This window comes from Oreochromis aureus, linkage group 1 (genome assembly GCF_013358895.1).
Source record: "Oreochromis aureus strain Israel breed Guangdong linkage group 1, ZZ_aureus, whole genome shotgun sequence".
In the NCBI taxonomy this organism is placed as follows: Eukaryota; Metazoa; Chordata; class Actinopteri; order Cichliformes; family Cichlidae; genus Oreochromis; species Oreochromis aureus.
Genome location: NC_052942.1, coordinates 18,280,844 through 18,301,075, shown reverse-complemented (window position 1 = coordinate 18,301,075; position 20,232 = coordinate 18,280,844). Strand labels below are relative to the sequence as shown.

Below are 20,232 nucleotides of genomic sequence, written 5' to 3'. Positions count from 1 at the left end.
GATTATTCAGTAATATAGAGAAATGTACGGTAATGGAATAATACCTGCACTGTATGTGAGGATATGTATGTTAGGTAGATAAAGGATATATAGTTTCAGGTTATTTTAAATTAAACGACTAGACTTGAATAAATTTGAGTTTAAATAAAAACAAAAGTTACTTATTCTTATTACCTAAAGTTAGAGTTAGGATTGGAAAAGTAAGGATGCTATGTAAAAATGTCATAAATTCTACAATCATTTATCTAACCCTACACAATCCAAAACAAAATTAAACTATTCAAAGCAATCATATCATTTTAGTCATTTTTTTTTAAAGTAGCAGCACGTTAAAGAAGTAGAAACTTAAATACGACATCATGACACAAATGTGCCAGTAGTTCAGTATGTAAAAAAGTGAACGGCTGCGCTTTTGTGCAGTAATTCTTCATCCATAGATATTAAAATAGATAGATCATTTTGATATATTTTTATTTCCACTGTGTTGAATGGCTTCCTGCGGTTTGACTGAATGCTTTTTGCCCTGTGTGTGTACTGGATAACAATATACCTGTTAGTATGTAAAGCTGTATACTAAAGCAAGCGGTGGATTATGAATGGCATCTGCGCTAAAAGCAAAGAAACAACGCTAAAATCAAATTGCGCTATGGATGACACATGAGATGGAGGCAGAGTAACCTCAGTTAGTGAATTAAAATGTCAAGAGCGTGGACCTGTTTCTGTACGCCTGCGCTCTCATTCATAGTCAGCGAGTCTCTGTGCACATTGGTACTTTATGGCAGCTGGGCTATAAGAGCAGAGAAGAGCCAATATTCTGGAGGCAGCCTCAATGAGAGTGGAGCTGGAATCTGGTGGTAGATCAATGATAATAAATGTGATTCATTCAAGATGGTGCTTCCTAGTTATCGAGCGTGGCTCTGCTGTGGCGTGAAAACCGCAGTAACTGGCAGCGGTCGAAGATACGCTAGAACCTGCTGCAAACAAATCCAGATTTCAGTCTAGGTACGAGTTGGATAGTATCTCCTGTACAGAGCGGACCTAGACTCTTTCTAGTAAACTGTTTTCTGGCAAATTAATTTAGAGTACATTTCACCCATTCGTGCTACAATAGAGCAGCCATTAATTTCACTTACTGCCTCACTACATCTTTTTATGAATTTTCAGCATGAATGAATACTGCTCTCTCTCTCTCTCTTGCTCTCGCTTGCATGCTTGCTCTCTCTCTCGACTTGATGATCTGTTGGCTTGTTTGGCATGGAGCTCTGGCAAGAACCTCCTCACTTTATAAATGCTGGCAAGAGTGGTCAAAAGATGTATCAGATGGCACCACCCATATGCAGTTTGCCCTTTGGCCAGGTAGACTAATGAATCCTTTTGAGAGTTAATCTGGCATTAGACTCTCAGTGGGCGTAGAACCCACACTTTTCCCACAGCTGCCCTGAAATATTCTTGAGATTTTGCGTTTCCCTTGATGTTTGTTTGAAGCTTTAGAGATAAGCTAAATCTCTTTAGCATTTTAAAATTACTACACGTGAAAAGTGTATACAGCATCACCTTAATGATGGACATTTATGGATCTGTCATTGATGTGAGCTACACTGATGGTACTGGATTTAAATTGGTGAAAATTTTATTATGGTAAATATAATCATGATATGTAATTATGTAAAACTAATTCCACTGCCTTATGTTTGAGCTGTTTAAATGTGCTGTGCTTTCGACTAACATCTCCAACTTGACACAATTAAACCGACAGTGCATACTGGAGATGTTGGGAACACAGGCTCTGAGGAAAAAACACACAGACTCATGTACTGAACCTGTTTGTGCTCTTAAATCCAGACTGTAGAGGTCAGAGGGGAGAAGCTGAGAAAAAAACAGCCCAATAGGCCAGCTCAAACTGTGGAAAAGAAGAATAGTATAGCGATGTTTCGTTTTCATTGTTGCATCAGATTCTTCGCATAATGGGATCTACTATGTTGAAGTGGATGCCTCAGGACCTCCTTAACTTCAGCTTTGATGCTTTATCCTCAGGTTTTCCTTTGAAGGCTTATCATGAGTTGGCAAAGTGACTGAGACTAATCGGAATTCATCTCGGCACGCTATGACTATTGAGGTCCCCCACCTTGTAGCACAACAACACAATATACAAACTCACGCACCGGAAGACCAAGCAGATCGGTTACCGAGCAAACACCAGTGAGGGTTGCATGCCCATGTGTGCCTCTGTCCACTATCTACTCTACACCATTGCTTTGCATTGAGCCAAACATTTCTTTTCAGTTTTCCCCACTGGCCTTGATATTTGTTGCCTGTGTTTACTTTCTGTCTATGAAGAAAAAGGAGAAAAATATTTCAGCATTACAGCCCAAGTTTTGTAAACATGCCTGCATGCCCCCTGCCACATCATAGCCACGATTTTTCTTTGGCAAAACTTGAAGCAGTCAACTTTTTAGAGAAGTCTGCACTCCTCTACTCTAAAAACACTTTTATGAAATCAAAATTTCACATTAGAGAACCACTATTCTTGTTTAAATCTTCATACTGTTAGTGTGGGAAAGGGGGACCTATACAAATGCATACAATAATACCAGGTATGTATTAGGGTTCAAGCCTTAATCTGAAAAATCCAACGTAAGTAAACAGCTATTCGCTGGGGTGTTCTCAAACCAGCCAAGCTTTTCAGTAGACAGCTGTGACTGCCGAAGAAGCCGTGGCTACTTGTTGAATTTGGTGTGATTACATGTCATCCTTTAAAATATGCAAACCTGGTTCAAACTGGAATTTGTATCAGCTACGCATGTCATTTTACCTCCAGCTGATACCGCTGCTTATAATTATGAATAATTTAGCACTCGTCTTCACACGTGGCAAAAAATATAAACTTTTCAATTTATACAGCACATCTCTTTTTTTCCTTGACATCCAAAAACTACTTTATAACTAATTTATTATAACAGAAAATGTCGGCGGTATTTGCAAAAAGAAAAAAGCTGTCATTATAAAGTGGGATGTGTGGAAAACTTCAATAAACTGGTGTTGCTGTCAATAATTTGATCCCTCTAGTCAAGAAAACACTTGTATGTGTGAAGACAAATCTTTGTATTTGTTGTGAGAAATGGTTACCTAGTCTTGTAAATCTAAACCTCAGTGGCAGTCCTCTGCTTTAGTGCATCTGAGACACTTCTAAACTCAGATCTGTTGCATGTCACCAGGGAATGTGCTCCAGTTGTTGCGTTTTTAACATCACACGGCTGCCTAACAAACTGTAGGCTCTGCTGCCAATTTTAATGAACCACTGTTAGAAAGGATAAGAAATGTGCCATCCTTTTTGCTTGCCCATTAGGCACGATTGCAGCATATGCCTCGCCTGCATGTGAAACCTCAAACACTCTGAGTACATGCTTCTTTAACATCAAGGGATATGAAGCCAAAGGGAACCGAGGCCATATACATGGTCGCTGAAATAAAGCATGCCATATGAAGTTAGTTCTTTAATCTGTGCCTGATCATGCCTCCAGGTCATCTCATCTACTTCTTCCCACTGACCTACATATTCCTAGTTAGCAGTTAGTCTGTGTGGTTGGTTAAAGATAGATATCATTTAAAAATCATCTTAAAGTAACATTTATAATGGGTTCAGGGAACTTTGAATTCTGTGAAAGCGTCTGCGTGGCTGACTGCATGTTAAACGGGCATCGAACGGGGCCATCTGTCCGTTGTCTGAATCTAGTCAGCAGTTTCACCTAATTATAACGCTACACCTCAGTCATGTTTTGGACATCGTGAAGATAGTGATGGAGAGCAACCAAACACATCTGCACATCAAAGAAACTGAACGAAACAATGAGTGTTTGATTGCATTTGCAAGCAAAGCAGTATTTCTTTTGCCTTACTTCTTACTGATTAAGAAACATTTGAGTTAACGCCAGAACATTTCACTGTAAAATCCCCAAAGAAGATTACCGTTTGTCCTTAATTATCTTGCTTTCTGTAATTACATACATTTAAATCTCTAATCAGCTCGTTCTGAAAGATGTGCTGCGGCGCCTTCTGACATCTGCGCTCGAGGACAGAGCGGTACATTAGCAAACTGGACTGGGTTGAACATACGAGTGACAGCTTTTATCTTCCTTTTTTTTTCAGTGATTACATAACTGTTTGCTCCCAAGTCATCTGTGATTAAATGCATCATGTCGAGTGTGTGCGTGTACGCCTGTGTGTGCTCATCCATGGTTTTGATCATGTTAGGAGTATAATGAATCAGGCTGGTGAGTGCATGTGCCAGACCTAAAGCTAACTTTGTTGTTTTACATTTGCATGGGAGCAGACTTCTCTGTGTATGAAAAATCTGATATGACACCATCATATTAGCACTTCTGTCAGCGTTGTCACCACAGGCTTCTATACAGTATGCAATTCTCTGCTGCTCACTTCGTCAAAGTCAGACTATACACTCATTTTTCCCTTTGCCTATTAGGATGTCAGAAATAGATTAGGAGTTGACAGCTATGTTTTATTCAAGCCAATATCAAACACAATAAGTGGTAATCCGGGAGACGGATAAGTGATGTTTGAATCAATATAAATGTACAATAAAATCTTGAAAAGAACAAAAATTCCAACCGTTTGCTGAAATGCATTTGTTTGTTTATGCTGTATAATCTTTAATATTTATGCTGAGGGCTTTGTGGTAAAGTGGTTAGCACTGTTGTCTCACTGCAAATCTAATGATTCACATCTAATGGTTGGCTGGGGCCTTTCTGTATAGAGTCTGGATGTTCTCTGTGACACTCAGTATTAGACTGTGACACTAGCCACTTCCACCTATTGTCCAAAGACATGCGTGTTAGCATAATGAGCGATTGAGCTAACTGGCTATCGATATGTATGCAAGGCAAATAAAATGCTAAAGTGCAGTATGACTATATATGCGGAAAAAGTGAATGCGACTTGTAGCGAGTGGTGAGAAAAACCAGAAAAAGTGTTATTCTATTTAATTATCCTGAAATATTCTGTCCAACTTCAAAACTAAGCTGAATGATCATCATAGAAATAAATCACAGGATTATATTTTTTCTATTTATTATTTTTTTATTTTGATAATATCGGCTATCTCACCTTTGAAACATGCTCTGCATCAAATAGTACTCCTCAGGCAAATGTTTAACAATTTAACTGTGACATTACTCAAGATCACAGAGTGGTTGCTACAGACAGAAAACAGGCATTACAGACAAAGTGCTGCATTTTAAATACATTTTATCGAGAATTTGTAAAATGCGGAGACTTTAATGTCTTTTTAATAAATGTCCAAAAGTTTCAGCAGCAGCAAAACGTGTGGCGCCATTACTGATTTGGCAGGCCACTTTAACAGATGCTACGGATATGCGCTGGGATTGTTCCCGACTTTTCCGCTTGCCCCTCTTCACCTGCAGTGAAATTATGTGTCACCCTCCCCACCCCCTTCATGCTCCACTTTCATGCAGCTCTTTGTAAAAATCTGTAACACTATTTATGTGAGAAAACAAAAACAACAGGGCTATATTCATTTTAAATTGACTGTGATTTTTTTATTATCTCTCCAAATGAGATTTTGAATTAAACAGATTAGCTATGTTAGATAAACATAATGTTCCTTTTTTATAAATGTCACAGCGCAGGAAGTGCTCTTTATTTTTTTTAAATATTCATTTAAATGTTCAGCAACAAATGACCAGACTAATTTATATAAGCGCTGTAAAGCCATACAGTATCTTACAGCGTTGAGAAAGGTGGAAAGTGGGTGTCAGTGAGCTGTTGCCAGCTAAGTAGGCACATTAGTTCCTGTTATTCACCTAGTAAATGTACTTTTATAAGAAGGACCTTTGTGCTTTTTGCCATCCCTGTCTTTTTGTTGTGTCCACCCCCATGTCTTCATTTTTGTTGGCACTGCTGGTATTGAGTCTTACAAGTTTAACTCTCCCTGACAGAGACTGTGCACAAGTGTGATCTCGCAAGCGTGCAGCATATTGACAGCATGGTTTCAAATTCCATCTCGGGTCCAAAGCAACCAGCTAGAACAGGACAGATATGGTCTAGTGAGCCAAAATCCCATCTAGATTTGGGGACAATTACCTCCAAAGTTCACTAAGGTAGGCTTTTATGTTTGCTTTTTTTTCTTTTGGAAAAGAGCACACACACACACACACACACACACACACACACACACACACACACACACACACACACACACACACACACACACACACACACACACACAAACATTAGGAAAATGTGCAGCAAAGTTTTATGCATAAAAGTATTGAAGTGGGTTTTTGATGTTGTTGCCAAACGTTTTGGCATCACTGCTTTATATATTCTGCTGTTTATCTTTGTGTCTGTATTGTGGAAAGCAGGGAGACAATACACAGGTGGAAAAAGAGAGAAGGGAAAACATGTGAGATAAACTCAAAGTAGCAGCATCATAAACATGCAGCTCACGCTCGTGCCTGCTTCTCACAAACTTCTATTTTATGTTGGTTTACGACAACAGTTTTCAAAACAGGAAAGTAGTTGGATATGTCAAATTATGTGTTTATACCAAAACAAGACTGAGAGATGAATAGAGTGGTGCACAGCCTATGAAAGCTAAAAGCACCATGGATTCCTTTCAGCTGTCATTCACACTTAAGGACAGCTTTGTCTGTTATTGATTTTTTTCAATTCTTTTCTTTTCTTTTTTTTAAAAAACGCTTTAGTGGCCAAGAGTAGTATTCTACCTGCATCGACAAGTAAAATTCATTTATTGCATCAACGGAAACTTCAAATTGAATTTGACTTACTTCAGAGTCACAGAGCTTCACATAACAGTGTGGAGAAAATGCAATTTTCCTCAGCTTATCCATCATTTATGACAATAAAAGTTTATATTTCTGTGCCTAAGTCATCCTAGAGTAGTGTTTCATGCCCGTGTAATTAAAGGTGCCAAATATGGTGTATGGCTTCTTTTTTTTGGACATTAGCCAGCCATCTGATACCATCTTCATAATTCCTTAGCTCCTCAGTTTAATAATGTCCCTGTTTAAACAATATGACTGACAATGTTGAACTACACTGATACTTTAAATACCCTGTGCTTCTGTCAGTGAGAGCTTAAATGCAACCCAAGCTAAAAGACATGAGTCTTGGCTGAAAAGCCAAAAATACCAAAGCTTTATGTGTAGAAAATATTTACTTCACTGGAACTGTATCAGTATGTCATCTCAAACTCTGATGTTTTCTCTGGTAGAGATGTACATTTTAAATGAAGCTACATTTTTATTGTTTGAGCTAAAAAAAATAAATAAATACAAAACTATAGCAATTTAAATGTAAATATTGTAAGAAAATACCATATATAAAAAATACACTCACTTACTGGCAGCTGGATAGTAGCAACTTACTGTTAAAAGTGTTTACTTTTACTGTAAATTAAATTACAGCAGCTTTATTTGCTGTAAATTAAAGTTCCTGTAAATCCTTTTTTACAGTTGGTTACTGGCAGCTTTCAGTAAGTTACTGTAAAATGTACAGCTTAATGTATTTGTACTAATTAACTTTCCAGCCATCCATTTCCCTTGTGAACCTGTCCCAGTTGTCATTGGACGAGAGGCAGAGTACGCCCTGGACAGGTCGCCAGCCTGTAGATTCAATCAGGTATATCCATATGCATACGCTTGATTGAATTCCAATGTAGTGGACGTTATCTACAGCTGGTACTTTGTTAAAAATAGGACATTGCTGTTTAGTAAAGAAACAAAAAAGCCTTAAGGAATCGCCTAATAGAAAGTGAGTGGTGCATTTCAGCTTATTTTGTGTTGTAGAGAGTTTGGATGCTGTGGCTCGGAGCCTTGTGCATTACTCTGGAGAAACGAGTTTGTGTTGAACTGTTGATGGTGCACCTCATTACTGTAGCTTGGTGCCTCTCTAAGGACTGATTAAGGATTAAGCACATTTGAGAGTGCCAGCACGTACATATTGCATCTTCTTGTTTCATTATCCATACACAGCTCCTTTATCTGCAGCTTACTGTATATGCATGCAGGGCATCAGTGTGCACTGCCAGTGCCTGCATTGTGTTCCTCAGAGGAAATCCTACAATCTCTCTGTTCTGTCCTCCACTGATAAATCGATACTCATTTCATCTTTCCCAAATGTTAATAGATAGAATGGGAAAAACACAAATATTTTATGTGACTGCTGGCCAGACTTTAAAAAAAACATGATGTCTGATAATGATGTCTGATGCTCTCCGTAGAAGAGGAAATAGAATACCACATGCATGCAGAAAAAAATTACATACAGTATGCATTATGGTAATTTTTTTTCCCAAAAAATTGCCCAAATATTTCTTGGGCAAAAAAACTAATATAATAATGTGATAATAACTGCTGGTGTCTGTTGTTGCAGGAAGACAACCAGATGAAAACTCACATTCTGACCAGTTTAAGTGTTTGACAGAAACTATGACGCTGAGCTTTTGCTTGTGTGGGAGGACTTTCTTTTTCCTTATAATGATTAAACTTTCCTATAAGGTTGTGTGGCTCTGGCAAAAAGATCACAGCATGAACTTTATAGGTAACAAAAACAAAAACCACAACTTGATAAGTATTTTTGTTTTTAATAGCAGCGCTTTAAAAAAAAAGCCTTGATTTTGGAATTTAGCAACACTTTTCCCACTGTATCAAAGTTTAAGGTACATTTTTTAAGTTTTAGTTTACATTTTAGTTTATTAGTAATGGAAATACTTCTTAAAATGGGTAGTAGTATGAAAGTACAAACTTCTTTTGAATAGCATCTGTGAAAAAAATAAAAAAAAAAAAGATGTGTGTACGTACACACCACTCACATGGAGCTCTTAGTCACTTTTACTGATTAAAGCCTCTGTTTGCATTTAGGCGTTTGTTTTGGTTTTTGGCAAACAATTTTTTTGTTTTTTCTGTGGATCTGGTTTTATATTTCATTTATTAACTGGAAAATGAATTCTGGCTTGGTCCTTTTTATGCCCAAAATTAGTTAATTAGTTAACATAATTACCTGTAGATTATCCATGTTTAAATTTAATGGACTCTGGTGACATTGAATATACTTGACTGATACATTTAGTTTATACTAAACATATTTCCTTAATGATTAATAATTGTAATAAATAAACCTGATTTTATGGTCTTCTGGTTAAACCGGGTTTCTGCAGATAGTGTTGTGTATTATGGCTGTAGATGTAATTTATTTACTTCATCAGAATCATTTTCCTCATCCCTTTAAGTAAATCAGTCTTTTTGAAAACGACTCTATTCACCAAGAATAATCCACAGATATGAGACTAAACCCCTCACTTTTTCAGTGAAAGGATTTTCAGATGTGTGGCATAATTAAGTGACTGTTGCCTTTCTTGAAATCCAGTAAAGTAAAACTTTTTTAAAAAATCTAGTGTGAATTCTCCAAATTTCGAAAATTCTGCAGGCCTTCAGTTCCAGTATTTCTCTTTGTGGATCTTAGAGTCGGTTCATTGGTTTGGTTTACACTTTTATACACTGACGTCTGAGTGGACTCGAGAATGTTTCTCTAACTAATGTAATAGTCAAACACTTCACACTTTATTAAATTAATGCTTCAAAATCAAATTATGTACAAGGAGACGAGAGTCCAAGGCTCTGTAAAACATCTCATTACAGAACGCACGCACAGCATCTTTTATTTTCTTCTTAAAGGGACTACTACGACAAGTATTTCTTAACTCACTCCCACTGATACCTCGACAGTCTTCTGATAGTTTCTGTGTAATTTTGTTTGTAGTGTAGAAAGTTAAAAAAGTAAGCGAGCAAGGCGAAAAGAAATGCTGCTGTCCTTGAGTTAATATCACTGTAATCAGGTGGCATGTGAAGTCTTAATGCTGGTGATTTTACCACCCGACTATGTAAAATAACAATAAGACAAAAACATTTTTTTAATCTGAGTGAATCAGTCTTTAAAATAAGTCTTTTAAATGTTGTTCTTATGCCAGCACATCACACCAGAGTGCATGAGATATAGTGTAAGAAGAAATATTGAGAAATTGAAACATTTATATTAAATTTTAGTTTTGTGGTAAGCAGAATATGGTGTGAGTTTTTCAGCAGAACAGAATGGAGAGTTAGCTTCATCACGTCTCAGGAAGCATGACTTGAAATGAATGTTAACGTTGTTCGGTATGTGGTGAATGTGTAAATAAGCAATTGTTTCCATTGCAAAAATATGTCAGTGTTCATTTACAGCTTGCTGTGCCAAAGTCAAGACATCATAAATTAATCCATGCAGTTTAATTAAATCTTTGGCTGATGTCATAGCTAAGGGCATGTTGGTAAGAGCCTTGAGACCAATTTGTGGTGTTAGGCTATATAAATAAATTTCCTTGACATGACTTAGCACTGTGCCTTTCATTTCATGTACATAATATTCATTAAAGCAGTCATCATTGCAGTGCTTTGCATTGTGATATATGGAAAATTCTATATGAGGTGTAGGAGCTGTGCTATCACAGGTACTCTCTGACTGATGATTCCAAATGACTGACAAATATTTTCCTTCCCCGTTTGTTACGGTCCGGCCCACTTTGATTGCCTCAGTGATGAGAATGACAAAATAACAAGAGAATTTTGATCAAAGACTCGGTTCAGCCTTTTTGAGCATGTGAATGTCGAGGCGGTGACGTGTGTAAAAATGCCGCTCTACATCTCTGTCTTCCTCAGGTGAGCACCTGCGTGTCTGTCCTCAGGGATACACCTGCTGCACGTCAGAGATGGAGGACAAACTTAACCAGCAGAGCAAACTGGAGTTTGAGAAATTGGTTGAGGAGAGCAGCCACAAAATGAGAACAACATTTGTCTCCAGGCATAAAAAGTTTGATGGTAAGTTCCAGTAGATTGATTTGTTTTATCTATTTAACATGCAGAGACTGTGATTCATAGAAATTTATATCCCAGACACCACCTCTCCAAGCTGAATGTACTGAGACAAGCGCTGTCAAACTTGTAACTACAGACTACTGATGTCATGATTAATTATTACTTTGACTGTTATTAATAAGAGATGATCTTATCTGGTTTAAAGACGGTTATTCTGGAGCCTTGATTTTAAACTTGACTTCTTCACTACAGTTCTGCATTATTTGGATTTTCTTTATCTACAGGGCTTTCTAGCTCACTATGATTTTGTTCTTCCTTATGCACATACACTGTGAATTTACTGACATTTTGACAGTAAAAGATGGCACTAATGTGGCTTTTGAAAATATTTTCATTCTAATGAGCCTGTGTGTATAAGCAGGGGTTAAAGTGGGATTTTGTTCTGGTGAAGCAATGCAGTCTGGGGAAATGACTCACTCTGGACTAAGTCATGTAATAATATATTTTATGAGCTCCAGTACATGTGCTTTGTTTTTAAACAGGCTGTGATCAGCTGGCCTGGTCTCATGCTGCTTCTGAGGTTTCCTACTCATTCTGAATTTAGCCATCTACATTCTGCAATATACAAGCAGATGTTACACGAGCCATCAAGGCAGATTTCTGATTGCTAGCCACTATGAAGCTGGTATAAATGTGGAATTTGGCAAGTGTTACCAAAAAATATCATCACCTAAATGCAAACTGACTCCTAGCCAAGTCCTGTTACTCAACAGCGATCCTTTGCTTTATTTGGGTGGTTATTTTAAAGCAGTGTCTGAATTAACTTTAATTTCCATAGTCAAGAAGAAATAAAAACTGTATGCACAGAATCTCTAGTCTGATCTGATAAATATAGACCATGGTAATGAACACTGATACCACAGCTTGCCCTGCACCAGTTCAGCATAACTGTAAACTGTAAAAGAACACTGCAAACAGCCCAGTTTACCCAGTTTATTCTGCACATACTGTCCAGTACGGCATTTGAATAACATAAACTTGTATGATTTAACTTGCTTTCAAAGATATTTCCCAATATGAAATAAAGGCAGAGATTTCTATTACAGTCCATTAGCAGTATATTGGTAACAATATGGTAACACTAAAATGTATTAAACCTGTAGCAACCTCATACTAATAAGGTAATTTTGTTTGATGCTTTAACATATTTAGATTGTATTACTGTATCATAACATTGGAAATACCTTATTTCCACAGGAAAACGGCCTGTTTGTAATTGAATGTTAAAAGATTATTAAGGCAAGTTTCAAGTAATTTGTGGAAATGTGTGTCATAGTTTCTATGTAATTACCAGAAATAATGGCTGCAAAATGCAAAACTTCACATTTCTACTAAATTGCATAGTCGTAGTTCCTACAATTGAAATCCTAGAACCAGTAAACCATGTTTGTATTTGCTCAATTTAAATGTTATAGTCATGAATCAAACACAGGTGTTATGGTTGTTTTATATTACAGCACTGGGATGTAAACAGTTTATACGTGGCTATACAGGCTGAATGATGACCCAAGTCTTTTAATCATAGTTCACTAAAGATTTGTTGATGAGCAAATACAAGAGTCGGAGCCTTCGTAAGCGTGCTCTGACGCCACCATAAAACCGAAACAAAAGCCTAAAAATGAGCATAACTCAACATCCTGACCATATGACAGCTCAGCTTAGCTGTCTTTAATAATAAAACTGTTTCTCTGAAAATTAATTGAGATTCACCTTATTAATGACATTCAGCTTTCAACAGTATTTTAATTAATACAATGATAATGTTTGGTTAAATGTTGATGGCAATTCAAATCAACGTAATATAAGATAATAAAACAAACATTGTTGATATACAGTTTCCCTTAAATGTCAATAATCGGGACATATAATGGATGTGGAGTGTAACTTTTTTCTCATTGAAAAACATATTTGAAAGTGCTTCTAATATAACTAGATAACTTCATCATATACAGATCCACAGTCCGATTAAAAGCAATCCAACACAATTAATTTTTTTAACTTTAAATATCTATTTTATTAAACGTCACTTGCAGGGCAGTCCTTACCTTTAAATATGATCTGTCAGCTTCTGCTGCTATATTTTCTTCCTATATATCTTTCTCCATCTCTGAGAGTAAAATTATCTCATGTCAGTGTTTTTTTTCTCCCTGGAAAACAGAGCCTTTGTACCTTAAGCTAGCAGACAGATTGTGCACCAAGATGCACAAAAACAGTTTGTGTGTTCACTGATATTTGTTGAGCTGTTTCAAATGCTGCATCTGAAATAACCTGCCACTTAAAGAAAAAGTTGCTTGGTTCATGCTCTCTCCTCTTCAGTAGAGGTGGATAGATGCTGATATACGGCAACAGAAACTTTATTGACATCGACAGCATGAGTGCATGACACGGATAAGAAGGAAAAGAGGAGGCATGCAGCTGGAGTCATGATTTTACTGTCTCTGTGACAACAGTTGAAAGCACCGCCGGACTGTATCAAATGAAAAATGAACTTGCCTGATAGGATTTAGTGTTAAACTGCCTATTTAATTACTCATTAATCGAAGGTGCCAGAACGTTGTTCCAGGTTGTTCAGGCCCACTTTAATCCCTGTATAACTGCTAGAGCTCACAAGGCTTTAAACCAAGGCTCTGTGGTGTTTAATGCCATTTACACTTATGTGCTTGTGCCATCCAAGGCTTGCTTTTATACACTAGCTAAAGATATCATGCATTCTTTTGAACTAGTCAGATGGAAAAAATAAATTGTAGGTGCACTGTTTTTTCCATAATTAATAATAGTAATCTGTTGCTTGAGTCTGGTTGTAGCTGAATGCTGCTAATGTAGTTTACCAAGCATTACCTACATTTAGGTCCATACGTTTTTGCAGAGTAACACAATTTTAAAAATTTTATGTCTGTAAACCCACACAGTGGATTTGAAATCAAACACTTAAAATATGATTAAATTGTAGACTTTTAGCTTTAATTAAAGGGGTTTAATAAAAGAGCAAATGAAGAGATTATTCCAAGTGTTCAACTTGTATTTGGTAGCTGCTCATTGGAGCTCTCAATACCAAATCCAAGGAAATATCAGTGCAAGCTTAGCAGGCTAATATAGGCTAGTAAACCAAATCACAGAATGAATGCACTGACCAGCTCAGCAACACCAAAAGACCTGAATGACCACAGAAGACAAATAAGGTGGATGATCGCAGAATTATTTCCTTATTTAAGAAAAAAGCCTTTAGAACCTCTATTCAAGTCAGGAACATTCCCGAGGAGGTACAGAGGGTTTACACACAAGAATAGGCGGGTCAGACTAGACTTTGTCAGGAAACGTCTGATATAGCTGGTAAAATTATGGATAGGGAGAAAAACAGCCTATGATCTGAAGCATACCACATTATCTGTCAAACATGGTGGAGACAGTGTTATAGCGTGGGCATGTATGGCTGCCAGTGGAACCAGGTGATTAGTGTTTATTGATAATATAACTGCTAATAGAAGTAGCAGGATTAATTGTGTAAAAGTGTACAGAGCTATACTCGCTGCAAAGATTCAGCCAATTGCTGCAAAACTGAGTGGATAGCATTTCATGCTACAAATGGATAATGACCCGAATGACCCAAAGCAAGCTGCATAAACAACACTGTCTTTCTCAAGGAAGTGAAATGGGATAGTCTTCAATGGCCAAGCCAGTTAGCTGATCTTAACTCAACAGACGATGCTTTTCAGTTACTAAAGACCAAACTGAATGCAGAGAGTCCCACAAACCTGCAGCAACTGAAGGCAGCTGCAGTAAAGGCCTAACAGAGCATCTGAAGAGAGGAAACCAAGGGTGTCCAAGGGCTCTAGACTTTAGGGATTAAATGACTGCAAAGGATTTTTATCCAAGTATTAAAACAATTCTTAGACTGTATTTAAAATTCCATTAGCTCGGATACTCAAAAACCAGCAGGATTAACTTTCTCCGCTGTTGTTAGCACTTGTACAAGTAAAATGTGGTAGTTGCCTGGTGTGTTATTGGTCCAATCAGCCTCTGTAAATGGATGGCTGTGTAAAGAAGGGACTGTGACAAACAGTGTTTTACCCAGAGATGAACCTCTTTAGCTTTGGGGGGTGGGGTGAACAGCTGACCATGCATTCCTCATTGCAGATTAGAAGCTCACTGCCTCAAGTGCCTGGCGTTTTTAGCATTGTATAAGTATGAGGCGATGCAGTTGTGAACAACTGAAAAACTATGCTGGCTTTCTGGGAAAAAAAGAAAAGCTATTGTGTACACTCCATCTTAGCCCGTATAAACATCCTTGAATATAAATCTTTTCAAAAATGAAATGATTGCTTAATTTAACTTTCTATTATTCTATTATATAAACAAAAATTCTGTAAGTCTGCATGCCATTTCTTTATGCAGGTTGAAGAGGAAACGAAGGACCATCGGTATAAAATATAGACACTAATGAATCTTGAGTTAGGGCATTTTTGTCATCCTTGGCTGAATACATGTCTAAAATCCTCCCTGTGTGATACAAACGGAAAACTGTGTAGTGAGTATAGCTGGAAGAAGCGAGAAATCAATGTTTTACTGGCCAAAAACATCAATGGTGGTTTCTTTCAAATTTGTTACTGCCAAATGTTAAATGAGCCATCTGACAGGTTGGCAGTCAACTGAGGACAATACCTGCATGTCCTTGGAACAACAGCACAGTAGAAATTCAGTTATATTGTTTTAACTGGCAAAATCAGCTTATTTGTATAATTTTTAGACAAAGACTGAAGGCCTGATAAGAGATTGTTTTCAATGCTCAAATGCACAATTTAGATAAAGGGCACTACTTATGTGTATAAATTATAGACAATCAAATTGCAGTTTTACCTGTTAAAATGACAAACACCGCTATCAGTGGGTCATATCAACTATTACTGTTTATCCCAACTAAAAGTTTAAAAAAGGTCAAATTAGTTGTCTGATGATATCTTTTTTCTGCAAGTGCTCATTTAGGACAAACCTTCACTCTTTACCGTTGCATATTGACAAGATATCAGACTGTTGTACTATGTCGTTTTCTTTGAATCACACACTCACATCAGTTCTAGAGAGCACAAATATATGAAAATGAATTCCCACATTTAAAAAAAACTTGTAATTCACAGTTTTGTTGGCTCATATTGAAGCTTTTTTGAAAATGTATGTAATTTCTGAACCGCAGTCTTGGTTTTGATTAAATAATATAAATGTGCAGCAGAGTTCTTCTTCTGTAAAAGCTTAATAGGTAGCCACAGGTTATGAAATTGTTGCTAGGCTGTTTTAAATGTTCAGTAGAATAGTTTGAAGGCAGGGGCGTATTTCTACATTAATAGCACCATTTCAGAGACGTTGCCTCTAGAGCAGTGTCCATATTGTATATCTGTGCGTTTATGTGGTAACACTCGGGACACAAATCACTCGTGCAATTCCACCTTCTACATATGCCCGTATCACCGGGCCACTCAACATCGCATCCCTTCTCCTTGCGTTAAGCTCCATCCACCTCGTGGGGTTTGAATCATCCCTCATCAATTTTACATGCCCTCATTTCTGTCCTCAGTTATTTATAGGGCCCTATTATGAAAACCTTAACTTACTTTTTGATTACTGACTGCTTCCCCTGGAGGCCTGTGGGTTTTGATGCATTATTGAGCAATCCTGCTGCCATGAATGACTGTTGCACACTAGAATTTAGGCTTGGGTATTCTGCAAGTCCAATAATCCGGCTGAGGACCCTTTTACCCCATCTCTCAGTATGCCATATATTCTCCCAGAGAGATTTGGAGTTCAGTAATATTCCAGTCCAAGACAAAGAACAGGCTGTAAGAAAGGAACCTCACAACCAGTTTTGCAGTGCATAATGCAAATCTCCATTTTTTTCCCCACACAAAAATGTACTTTTATAATTCTCTGAAATTATTAGTGTTCTCTGTTTAGCCTAGTACGTGCCCTAAGGTAACTTGAATTAGGCACACAAAATGTGATAAATATTTGCAGTATTTATGTGTGAGCGCAAAAGCTGGAGAGACACTGAAATACAGAGAAAGAGACTCTGTGTATGAAACAGGCAGAGAGGGAGAGAATTGCATCGCATCTGTTAAAGATTAATTGCTGAGGATGAACCATGATAAAAGGTGCCTCATGCTCAGTCAAGTGATTTGAGATTGAAAGTGCTCCACACACACACACACACACACACACACACACACACACACACACACACACACACACAAGAAAGAGAGGGAAAGTGATCCAGACTGAAGGGGTGGAGCTACCAGATGGCAAAATAGCAGATATAAAGAATAGCTGGCCAGTACCTTGGTATCCCACAGGCCAACCTCTAGAATGTAAGACAGGTACTGAGAAACCAGTTGAACATTAGGAATAAGATCCAAGCCATCAATACATTTGTCCTACCTGTCATCAGATACCCAGCTGGAATAATAAGCTGACCACAGGAGGAGACAGATACCACTGATGTCAAGACATGAAAACTCCTCACAATACATGAGGGTCTGCAACAAAGTTCCAGAACCCTCAGGCTCTACGAGCAATGGAAAGCAGGATGGCGAGTATTAATGAGTGTCAGAGCCACAATCCAGGATGAAACACGGAACATCCATGAATACATCAGGAAGATGGCACCTCGAGATGAGCTATTCCAAGATTCCCTCAGGCAGTTGAAGACAGACAGTGATGAGGAACTGAAGGAAGAACTCATAAAAGGGATGTACCATCAACGCATACAGGAGCAGGAGACCACTGTGATACAGGTGGCAAGAAAATAGAGACGTAGCAGGGGCTAAATGAACAACTATAACAGATGCGGATAGTAAAGTTTAAAATAGTACAGGTGGTAAAATGAGCATTAGGAGCTGAGACCCCAACAGATTCCAGGCAGTTTCTGTGCAGAACAGTGCAGTCCTGGGAACATCTAAGATACTGTCCTTACCCCTCAAACTCCCAGCCCATTGGTAGAGGATCCAAGTTTCAGGAACACACACACACTACCTCTAGAGCAATGCCCACATTGTATACTTGTGGGACACAAATCACTTGTCCGTATAATGCTTTTTTGTGAAGCTGTGTTTACTTTGCCTAAAGAGATTCATGTAAAATTGGAAGATGTAACAACGTGACAATGAAACTGATTCATTGTTTGGCTTTGGAATCTGTGAATTTGATTGCTGTGAGACTGAGAATGAGATCAGTGTAGTGTGGTGTGACTTACCAAAAGATTTATCTGATTTAATTCTGTATGTATTTGTAATTATGCTTTGTTTTTTATTTTTTATTTATTTATAAGTGTCAATTACCAAATGCCAAATAGAATATACAACCTAAACCCCAACTCCCTAACTTTAAACGACCTCTTACCCTTAGGTAAACACAGTATTTATTTATTTATTTTTAAATATTTCTTTATGCAAAGTAATCACAAAGTAAATAATCATTTTACCCGACATGCATCAAAAATATATTTACATTCTTTGTTGAGGTTAGATCCAGGACGTTTCAACTATCTCTGTGACTCACAATGACTTACACTTCAGAGGGTCAACGGTATGATAAGAATTTAATCTCAAATTTTCATATCAGCAGCTGTAAGGTGCAGAAAAAGTTCCTGGCTTCATAAGAATTTAATCTGTCATTTTGTTCCTGTTCTTTGCTTGGAGCTACAGTATTTCAACTTTCATATGGTAAAATTACAAAGTATGCCACCGCTTTATCGCTGAAAGATTACATTAACTCAGATTTCTTGTTCTCCTTTTTATACAAGTGTAATTGAGCATTATGTCAAAATAATGATTGGTAGTTCTGGAGGAGTTTAAAAGGCAGAACTGGAGAGAAGTTTGAGATATCTGTCTCTACCTTTCTGTTTACTATTTGCTCTAGTTGTACGGTAGATGCTCATTAAATTCAGTTTGGTTGATACTTTTCTGTTCTCTCACAAGACCTGAGCAAGAGATTAGAGCGTGTGGTTGGTTGACTACAGTCTGCATTGAGCAGTGCCCTGGTTGACTGAGTTCTTTGATCCTGCCTCAGTAGATCTCTGCTCAACACTGAGAGGTGTTGTGTCCCTCATTCTCTTCAACAATCACGTATTCACAGCCGACTTAAACCAAGACTGACTTGAACACAGCACCCTATTCTCTCTAATCTGTCATCTTTACAAATTCACAGGCTTCTACTGGACTGTGTAAGCTGGCAGATGGGGAGAAAGCACAACTGGACTTATTGCATTTTAGAGATTTTGTCTTTATTCTCTTTATTTTATTTACACATGAAGTGGCTCAGACATAACATAAATTACAAAAATCCGTCTTTTTGTACAGGCAGATGAGCCGAACAGCTGACAGCTTTTCTAGGCTACTTGAGTTAAATCTTGATAGTTTTTACACGACTTGTTTAGTGCATTGGAGTTGTTTGTGAATCACAGAACGCACGCAGGGATGAATGAGGTGGGAGCCAATAGAAGGTGCTCCTTGTAGTCAGCACAGTAGCCTCGCATATGATGTTGTGGCCCCCCTTGAAACATTGAGTAGAAAAACAAGCTCTGATGAGAAACCAGAGGATGAGTCACTGCACTTCAAAATCAGAGTGAAAGGTGGAGGCCTGTGAACCAACATATAGTAACTTTTTGTCTTAATAGTCTCACACACAAATTCACCTTCAATTAAGTTTTGTGAATGCATGTTGGGCTGCATTAAAATTTAAATTGGGGCCAGTCGAGAAATGGATTTAAAGCTTGAGATACAAATGGTTGGGTTTCAAGTGAACAAATAGCACACTCTACTTATCCTTTAAATAAGACGTTATGTCAACAACTTAGACAAAAGATAATATTTTGTGTATTTACTGCATTGCTATGACATTGGGGGATTTGTTCAAAGAGAACGACACTGATGGTGTGTCCTGCACTTCTTCACAGCATCTTCTCTTTGCATCTCCCTTTAACAAAGGATACTTGGGGTCCTCAGTGCTATTGATTCCTCTTTAAAGAATGTGCCTTTTTAATCTGTATGCATTTAATGCATAATGTTAACAGCAAAGCATTTTTCAGGTGGTTCATCAATTTCCACTGCATAGTTCCCCCTCTACAGAGAAACCCCCCCACAGCGCTACGCCTGTTCTGAGCTGAATTTAAAGCCATTGTATCCTAACCAGAGGTTTGATACCATTCATGGATTTATAAAACCTCTGCTAACTCTCCCAGACATCACAAACTTAGATTCTTTTACATTTATTATTTATGTTTGAC

The 20,232-nt window shown here is 37.6% G+C and overlaps 1 protein-coding gene across 3 annotated transcripts in view; it reads left to right on the top strand.

Moving 5' to 3' along the window:
- Positions 1-20,232, top strand: part of gpc6a (glypican 6a) — a 153,545-nt gene that overhangs the window by 17,013 nt on the left and 116,300 nt on the right. For all 3 annotated transcript variants that reach the window (XM_039609537.1, XM_039609535.1, XM_039609530.1), the window contains exon 2: positions 10,749-10,907. In XM_039609537.1, the coding sequence (XP_039465471.1) occupies positions 10,749-10,907 (159 nt within the window). The remainder of the gene's footprint in view (positions 1-10,748; positions 10,908-20,232) is intronic.